We start from the raw sequence: 9,736 nt of genomic DNA, 5'->3' as shown, positions 1-9,736 counted from the left end.
TAAACCCAATCTTGTGCTTTCACTCCACCCCAGAATTAAAAAGGCATGCCGGTTGTAACAACATGGGTGTGTAGGAAAAGATGCAGTGCAGGTGTGTGCCAAGGTGCTTTGGTAGAATCCACGGAAAAGAAATCTGTGAGCACAAGTACAGTGCCCAGTGCTGACAGGCTCTCATTGGTTGGCATGAGGGCCTGATTTGCATATGGGGGGAGTGTCCTGAGCCAGCGCTGGGGTGAATAACTTGTTCAGTACTAAGGCATAGCACTCAGCAGAGGTCTGTGCTGCTCAATACTCAAAATGCCTGGGTTACTCTTGCAGCCACTGTTACTGCTTTAGGTGGGAAGAGCTGGACTAGGAAATAAACATGTTCAACAGACACCCCAGCTTTAGAAAAAGAGGAGGATTCTGGGTAAGTTTTATGAAAATTGACTTTAGGGACAAAGTTCACTTTGACAATGACTTTTTATGTGATAGGTAACACAATTTTACCAAGGAAGATACATAACTTACCCCTCTCTCTACACCGTAACCTTCTGTCTTTATCCTCATATGACTTGCAAATAAACTGAAATCTAATTTTATGGATTGTTTGGCTAACTGGGAGTAACAGTAAATGTAATGATTGCAGTTCAAATCAAGGTCAGCTGTGCATCATTTGTTATTGTAAAAAACTAATATTGTTCAGTGTTCACAATCCCTCTCTCATTAAACTGTATTAACTTTGATTATCTTGTATTACAGGGTTTGTGTATCCTCTTGCTTTACACCAGCCCTCTTTCCTGTTTTGCTCATTTCAGCCAAGCAAAAGAGCTCATCTATAAAATAAAGGAGGGATTAACAAATGGGACCTTCATAGGGGCCATTGGAGGAGACTTAAATTTGGATTTCACTGTTGAGCCCCCCTTTTTATTCAGTCTGCCTCAAAAGAAGGTCAGTGAACAGTATGTGCACCTAAACAAAGCCAACGGGGAGCTTTACACATCTGCTACAGAGATTGACAGGGAGACCCTCTGTCCCTACAACTCTGAAGGACAGGGATGTGTTCTCTCACTGGATGTGTTTATTTTGCCTCAGCAGTATTTTCAGCTCATAAAAGTTAAAATCTTAATTGAAGATGTGAATGACAACAAGCCAAAGTTTCCTGTGGATGAGATCTGTCTGTCTGTCCCTGAGAACACACCCGTCAATGCTCGCTTCACAGTGGAGCAGTCTGCGGTTGACCCAGATCTCGGTCTTCACGGAGTGCAGACCTATTGGCTGGTTAACAATTTTAACATGTTCACACTGGATGTTGAGCAGAACGAGGGGGGAGAACTTACACCGGTCCTCATTGTGACAGAGGCCTTGGACAGAGAGACACAGGCTGAATACATAACAGATATCATCGCAGAGGATGGAGGGACCCCTCCTCTGCTCGGCAAAGCTACTTTAAAAATTGTCATCACAGATGTGAATGATAACTGCCCCCAATTCAGGGAGGCACAAATTAATGTCACTTTGCATGGGAATACCACCAAAGGGGCACATTTGGCACATTTGCACGCTTCTGACCCTGACCTTGGTGCTAATGCTCAGATCAGCTACGCTTACAGTGAACGTGTGCCAAGGGACATCAGGAGTTTGTTCCATTTGGACAGAGTCACGGGGGTGATCAAGCTAGCAGGAAAAGTAAACACTGCCACAGCCACATTTTACAAACTCACCGTCCTGGCTAATGGACCTGGATGTATTCCTGCTGTTGCCACTGTTTCTGTCCATATCATTAAAGTCGTCACTGGGCCCCCTGCTGTCATAGCACGGTACATAGCACCAGAAAAGGACGGGGTAGTCACAATAAAGGAGTCCGAGCCAGCATTTTCTCCAATAGCTTTTTTTACTGTCAAAAACATAAATGTTCACCAAAAGGTGGACTGCTATCTGGAAGGGGCGGGTCCCTTCAGGCTTGGTCCCTATCAGCTGTTTAAGAATGAGTATCTGCTGGAGACTACCGAGCCTTTGGACTATGAAAAAATCCAAGAGTATGAATTAATTGTGGTTGCGAAGAATACCCAAGAGCTTGTCATCAAGACCTTTCTCAAGGTGCAGGTGTTGGATGAGAATGATAACGCACCGGTGTTTCAGCAGTCTCTGGTGGAAATATCTGTTGAGGAAAACAATCCACCAAACACCTTTCTAACGCAACTCCAAGCCTCAGATCAAGACAGCGAAGGCCGAGGGGAAGTCATCTACCTCCTCGGAGGTGACGCCCCAGGGATTTTTACCGTGGATCGTGTGACAGGCGTGCTGACTGTGGCCACGTCACTGGACCGCGAGGAGAAAGAAACATACAGGTTCATAGTGAGAGCAGTGGATCAGGGGACACCCAGGAGGGAGTCAATCGCAACTGTGGTGGTAATCGTGCAAGACCGCAACGACAACAGTCCACGCTTCATCAACAAAGACTTTACTTTCTTCGTGCCAGAGAATTTCCCAGGTTACGGTGAGATTGGGGTCCTATCTGTGACGGATGCTGACGCTGGGGAAAATGGCTGGGTTGCCCTTTCCATCCTCAACGGCAGTGACATCTTCATGATAGACACAGGAAGAGGGGCGCTGAGGGTCAAGACGTCTCTGGACCGTGAGCAACAAGGGACATACCAGCTATGGATCGAGGCAGTGGATGGTGGGGAACCTGCACTTTCCTGCATTACCATGGTGACCGTACTGTTGTTGGATGTAAATGACAACCCACCTATCATCCTCTTTCCTCAGTCTAATCAGTCCTACATGCTAGTGCTGCCCAATACGTTGCCAGGAACATCGATCACAGAGGTGTACGCTGTGGATAAAGATACAGGCATGAACGCTGTGATCGCCTATAGTATAATTAGGAGGAAAGGTGGAGAGCCAGGGTCTTTTGCCATAGACCCAGAAACAGGAAATATCACATTAAAGAGGGAACTCAGCAACCGGGGCCTCTACAGCCTTCTGGTGAAGGTCAGTGATCATGGTCAGCCCGAACCACTTTACTCAACGGTCATGGTTAACTTCTTTGTCAACGAAACAGTGAGCAATGAGAGTTACATCCAGAGTCTGCTGAGCAGAGAGGCTGACATAGAGATAGAGGAGAGGCCCTGGTACACAGGTCAGATGACAGAGGGACCAGAGAGGTACGAGATGTTCCCCTGTCAGACCATCCTCATCGCTCTTTCAGTCGCATGTCTGGGGCTTTTCCTCTTCATTGTCACACTGATTTCTTACATATGCTGTAAGAGGTTTAAGAAACAAAGGAAAAAACGATCAGAAGTGGAAATACCTTTAAAAAGGAAGGATGATTCAGTGCAGGTTGTGAACCGAAAGCTCAGGCACTTCTCAAAAATCTAAAAAGTTTTTCACACATCCAAAAACCACCACTGTTTACATGAATGTTTACAAAGCTCAATGTAAGAAGTGTCGTTCTTATGTGAGGTTGCTCATTTCACTTTTGTTATATGAATGTTATTACTGTTATATATTATGATTGGAGTTACACAAGCTCCTGTCATTAAAACGGGGCACATAGTAGCTTTCTCTGTTCCACTAACTATTGTCTCTATGAACCATAGCACTTATGTACAAAAGTGTCAGAAAACCAAAGTAATTCATAATTAGTATTGGCTTCAAGCTTTATAACAGATTCAGTTCACTGAAAACATATTAGTCCCATGTGAATAATGTCCCCAGTATTACGACATTGCATTACTTGGATTGGCATTAAAGAGACAAAAGACAAAGTAAGGCAAAACGAAAGTATCTCCTCATCTCTTTACACTATCTGTCCTGAGAAGTGAGTACATTAGGAATTTTTATACATCTGGAATTTGTGTTCACTTTTAAGTGCAGTTTTTAGCTGCTTTGATGACGTAACCAATCATTTTAAATTTGATTGCCTGTTCCATTACAAGGGTCAAAATTTACTACTTAACCCTACAATGCCTGGAAATTTACATTTTTTTAATCTGAAGTCTTAATTTGGCCTTTTAATAAAATGTAAAAAAAAGAAAAAGAAAAAGAAAAAAAGGAACATATTTGCTTTTTTGTTAATATCATATTTGTTACATCAGCCATTACACCCAATTCTGGCAATAAGAAGAGCTTTTCTCCTCAGCCATCTGTAACATCCACAATTTTACATCTGCAACAGCTGCCTTTTTCAGTCTGTTTTCCTTTTATTTTGCCAAGGGGATGGTCTCATGAATGTATGCATCAAATATGATATGCACAGCACTATAGGGTTACAGATAATGTCATCTTGTTATATTTGGAGCTCATTCTGTTCACACAGATCAAATTCTGCTATATTGTTGTGTATATTGGGGCACTGACAGTTCATGACAAAATGTGGCAATTCATATTGTGAATCAGAAAATATTCATACTGCGAAAAAACTTTTTCCCACTTACTAGTTTTACTTCCCACTAGTTTTGAAATGCATTTACTGATACACAAAGATGTAATCCACAATACAATAAAAAGAGAGGAAGCTGAAAGCGCTAGAGAAACTAGTAAGTGGATCTGGAGTGAAGATTTTACTTAATTATATGATGCCAAATGGCAACTTAGAGCCATGAATGGTAATAAAATTCCCTATTTGCTGTGACCTCGAGACGCCATCCCAGTACAGCAACCAATCACATGCTTTCATCAGACCAAATGATATAAACTGTCATAAATCTGCTTTAAATTACATACGTCATCCTCCTCTATAGAGTCATGCAGTTTTCCATGTGTCTGTATAAACACGCTAAGTATTTGTGGAAGAAAGTCAAAGCAAGTATTAAAGATATTTTATTTTCTATAATACTTTGGATACTTTTTTTCCACATTGATATCAACCACATGAACTGAAATATTTCCAAAAGTGTGTCCACAAGAACTCCTTGCAATATTTTTGTCAGTTTAGATGCTCCATCTAATCTAACCAGCTGTATTCTTTTATGCAAAACACACAGACTACAGCCAAATCTAGTTTAGAAATCTTCTAATGCTGCCTTACTTTTTCCAAAATTGAGATTTTTTCCATTTGTGATTCAAGCTTTTCCGTATTTGAACATATATGTTTTTGTATACAAAAGGAAATAAATATCACTTTCACTAATGTGCAAATAATCAAGCATATTACAAATTAAGCTGGTTCAAATTTAGATTTCAGGCAAAATGAAATTACAAAGTGGCACTGGTTATGACTGTAATCCTCTAATATATTACCAAAGAAATGGCATGTTTTGCGAAACAAAGCTGCTGTTTCTTGGCCTAATGTCAGTTCATGTGTTTGCTATGATAGTTGTGTAGACAGAACTGCTTTGAGGCCCTTTGTGTTGCTGTTAACTATGCACTCTCCCAAATAAGGAACACCCTTGTATTAAATGTCCCTTAAAACCTGTTTGCCTTTGGCTCTCGCACAACAAGAAACATGCAGACCAACCAGTGCTGAAAAGATTTTCACACATGCAGCTTCTCAAGTTGTAACCAGCATTGCAGGACGAACGCGCATCATGTAACCACAGCTACACATCAGGAGCTAGAAACAGCTCAGTGTAATCCACAGTAATCACCTCTGACGGAACTGTGGTTTACAGAGCGAGGCTCAAGGATGATAATCATTCATGTATATTCACACAATTATACCTCTCGTGACAGGTAATAACATAGGCTTTGGAAAGACACCAAGTAAGACATGAATGAAATGCACCTTACTCTCTTCATGTGGTAGAACAAGTATAATTGGTGTCTATGGCTGATATACAAACAGCCCACGGAATAGCAACATGTTTAACATATTGAAGTTGTCTGTCAGGCTGTTTTGGGAAGATGTAAATTAAGTAAGTATATTCATAACTGCAATGTGTGTATGTGTGAAGGAGAGGGAGTGAAAAAGTGAGAAAACAGTTTTGTTTTGTTTTTTTCTAAGAAGGGCTGTGAGCAGAAAGAAGTTCACTGAAGTTCTCAGCAGCTCCCCATCTACGGAGGTGATGATTAGAAACTCCTACTTGTCTGCAAAAGAAAAATTTAAGATTAAGGTGTTAATTAGGGTCCTTTTTCTACTAGTCACTGGGAAAATGGCTCAGAAGGTTCATCCTCATGCAGCAGCTGAATTCAGTCATAATCATTTCTGATCCATTTTTATTTGGTATATTTGTGGATCTTTTTGCAATCTTTGTTTGGGAAAGTTTCCACAAAACAAAACTAAATATGGCTTTATATCATATTCAGTACTCTCACTTCTGTGGGAACAGATTTAAAGGAAAAGCTGAATGCTTGGTGAGCCAGGTGCTGCTGTATGTCACCACACGTCTCCATTTATCAAGGAGGATCCGCGCTGAATCAATACGGTGGTAGTGCATTCCATTTTCTCAATATAATACACAAGAAGGCTGCAGAGGTAATGGTTGTTTGCTGCCAAGTGAGGCAGAATTTAAGATGGTGTCTGTATAATTTAACAGCAGATGATTAATTGCAGAAACAACAATAGAGATTTTATTCCACTGTATCAGGTTTCTTTCTCACCAGTTCTGACTCTAGATTCCTTATTTTCCCTCAACATGTTGAAACAGGAAACACAGAGCAGTCGTACAAGCCCTTAAGGCCCATTACAGCTTGAACCCAGCTGTTAGAATGACACAGTATGCTCCTCTGTGCAACAATATACAGTCGTTCTAGTTAATAAATGGTACGATTTGATCATAACTTCTCATTTCTTCTGCAAAAGTTGCAGATATTTACACATGAAATAATATGCTATTTCTGGCATTATTACTGCTATTTTTTCCCTCCATTTTATTGCTTAGAAATTCAAGAGGCCAAAATTCTAATTACATTTTTTAAACAGGTTGTTGTGGTTTTTTAAGGACACAATATCATCCAATATGTAGGCCTTCGTAGTCACAGTAGTCCGCAAAGGCCACATCCAAAACGAGTCTGCACAACAGAGGATGTTAGCTTCACATCACTAGCTTGGCTAATCATCACCTTCACCTTTTCATGTTGCCTGTTGCAACCTTAACAACATGTAACTCTTTATCAGAAAAACTTTGAAATTAGGTCCATGAAAAAGATCACCAGAGTATTGAAGTTGTTGAACTGTCCAGCAGTTGTTTGTAAGACTTCAAACTCTCATGTGGTGGACTGACCAACATGTCGCCTCTTTTTGTTTTGAATTTTTTTGAAGAATTGAATCAAAATGAACAGACTCTGCCTACATCTGATTGGCAGACGCTGAAACTCAGACTGGGCAGCTGAAATACAAAACTCTGCTGCTTTTGCTGTCTGCCCTTGCATTCATTTCTGCAGTCAGTGCAAACAATCAAATAGGATTTTTATCTCTACATCCTTTTATCGAACACAATCCTCTACATGAACTTTGACCTCAATATTAATTGTTTTTAACCTTCAAGTATGTCAGATAGATACCTCTATGGTTCACACACAGTAGACAGAAGCAGCTGGGGGAAGGGGGGTCACCCAAAATGAGACAGTCTACAGCTTTTCTACATGACTGATCACCTCCTGTTGCCTTAATCCTGCTGATGATCAGCCCAGCATCTTCATGCTCAGTGAAAGCGTTCCTCAGCTCAAATCAGGTTTTTCACCTCTTTATGACCTGAGGGATTAGCCTTACATAGCCCATAGTTCACGTGGCTTATTAAAAAACACATCACTTTCAAGCCCGGAAAAAAGCAGTACAAGTATCAGACATCATGCATGTGGCAAGGAGGGGTCATAAATTCACTTATTCAAATCAATCAGCATGGATGACCAATGTTTTCAGGGATTTTCGTTAATATATTCAAGATTCTCTCTCACTGCACTGTCAGTGTTGTTTTAATGAGGCTGCCAAATGAAAAAATCACATTTCTTAAAATATTCCACACGTTGTATCACACGGTAATCAGCAATTCACTCACTCACTCTCTCGCTCTCCCTCCCCAGGAAAGCAAGAAAGTCAATCTGAAATGACATTAAATTCTTAATGGTGTAGACAGCAGGTAATTACCATCATCTACAGGCTGATCCCATTTCCAGTTTGGCTTTATTGTAATGTTCCTGAAATCAAACAAATAAGGACGCAATGAGGGGCCCAGGTTGGGTTACACAGGTCTGCTGAATAGGAGAGGCTACATTTCCTAAGTTACGACATCAAATACGACCCCTTCCACCCCACTCTCTCACGACACACACACACTGTTCACCATTTTCAATAATGCATCTCCATATACCCTGCTGAAAATCACTGCCTTTGATCTAAAGCATCTTTCATTTACTGTGATACAACAAAATACTAAACAAATCCACTCTTTTGATCCTGCTGTGGATTATGTTACTAATTTCCTTTATGCTGCCGTAACCATTCTTCTCTCAGTTTCATCCAATTTCATCCCAGCGAAACACAGAGGGACTGCCACAGAATCAGCTGCAGCAATGTGTTTCCCAGCAACATTTTTCCCACAGCTGCGAACACAGTAATGCCATCCTATCTGGCCACTGTATTTAGCACCAGGTGCTAAATATTTCACTCTGATATTGCTGTTTATAACATTCATGCAAATACATACTCATATATAAATAAAATTTGAGGAACCTTTTAGCCGTGTTACCACATTGTGCTTTGTTACGGTCCCAACTGGAAAATCTATTCAATGCTACAACAGCAGAATATAACAAAAGTTTTCAGTGTAGCACATAGTAAGACACTATCCAGACTGCACTAATGCACTGTACCACTAGCTGCGTGCAGAAACCACTGCATCGCTGTACTTCAGTTTTCTGGTAAACCAGTCAATTCATTCAAAGGTCATTATCATTAGATGTCTTCAGGGAGCCTGTTCTGACCATGACAGCAAGCTCAGCCTGCTTGTTTTCAATATGGCACTGTTCAGCATTTCCTTTCATCCATATTAAACCAGGCTCACTCACATGCTGTTACTCAGACTGGAAAATATATATTTTGGCCACTTTTTGGACTTCTCTGTGTACTTTATGAAGCAATACAATTTTTAAGTAATTATATAAAGTTAAAGTAAGGTTTTCTCCAAATCCACTGGCAGCATTCCACATTTATATTATTTGGTGATTACATTCATAGTTGTTGTAGTCTGTTCTCATCTGCAACAAAATACACCATTGTTCCTTTTAAATACAAAGTTCTTTGGGGGGGGGGGGGGGGGGGTAAAAAGAAAGTTATCAATATTAATAAAAAAAATTATTACTATTATGCATGCAATGACTTCTAAGGTTAAATTGACCACAGCTCTTTATATTTTTTTATAACATCTTCATTTCAACCTGTAGTCGAAGTCGCCAGCAGCTGGTGCATAGCTTTGTTTGTCTTGACCCAAACATAAAATCACGCAAATATGGGACGCTGCTCTTCCAATGGCAACACCTTGGGGGTTTAATTGAGGGTTCATTGGCCTAATTATCTAGTCAAGAGTTGAAAATGGCAATTTGTTGACCTTTGTGCAAAGTTGAACAATAGATGGACTGCTCTGGGCCAAACTTGTTTTGTCTGCATTTTACAGTGTTTGAGTTTTTTCCCCACCAGGACTCAAAAACAATTTCAGCTGACAGCACACACTGCACCCATATTGTTGGTGTTGATGGGTAGGCCTCCTCAGCAACAGGTAGGTCTTTACCAATTGATCTTGGTAAAGAATGATGATATGTTATATGCACTGAGATTACAACTGCGCAGTTTGTTGGCTTCACATCACAAACAATC

The 9,736-nt window shown here is 40.6% G+C and overlaps 1 protein-coding gene across 1 annotated transcript; it reads left to right on the top strand.

The window, feature by feature from the left end:
- Positions 1-271: 271 nt before the first annotated feature.
- On the top strand, positions 272-5,137 carry pcdh20 (protocadherin 20). The gene is made up of 2 exons (XM_029498351.1): positions 272-409; positions 742-5,137. The coding sequence occupies exons 1-2, from the start codon at positions 365-367 to the stop codon at positions 3,361-3,363; spliced, it is 2,667 nt and encodes an 888-aa protein (XP_029354211.1). The 5' UTR covers positions 272-364; the 3' UTR covers positions 3,364-5,137.
- The last annotated feature ends 4,599 nt before the right edge of the window (positions 5,138-9,736 follow it).

This window comes from Echeneis naucrates, chromosome 3 (genome assembly GCF_900963305.1).
Source record: "Echeneis naucrates chromosome 3, fEcheNa1.1, whole genome shotgun sequence".
NCBI classification, from domain to species: Eukaryota; Metazoa; Chordata; class Actinopteri; order Carangiformes; family Echeneidae; genus Echeneis; species Echeneis naucrates.
This window is presented reverse-complemented; position numbering and strand designations above follow the sequence as displayed.

Excerpts from the sequence above, each read along its gene's own strand:
- pcdh20 (XM_029498351.1), top strand. The coding sequence starts at position 365 with ATGTTCAACAGACACCCCAGCTTTAGAAAAAGAGGAGGATTCTGG. Across the intron at positions 410-741 it reads GAAAAAGAGGAGGATTCTGG|GGTTTGTGTATCCTCTTGCT; the intron begins GTAAGTTTTATG and ends CTTGTATTACAG.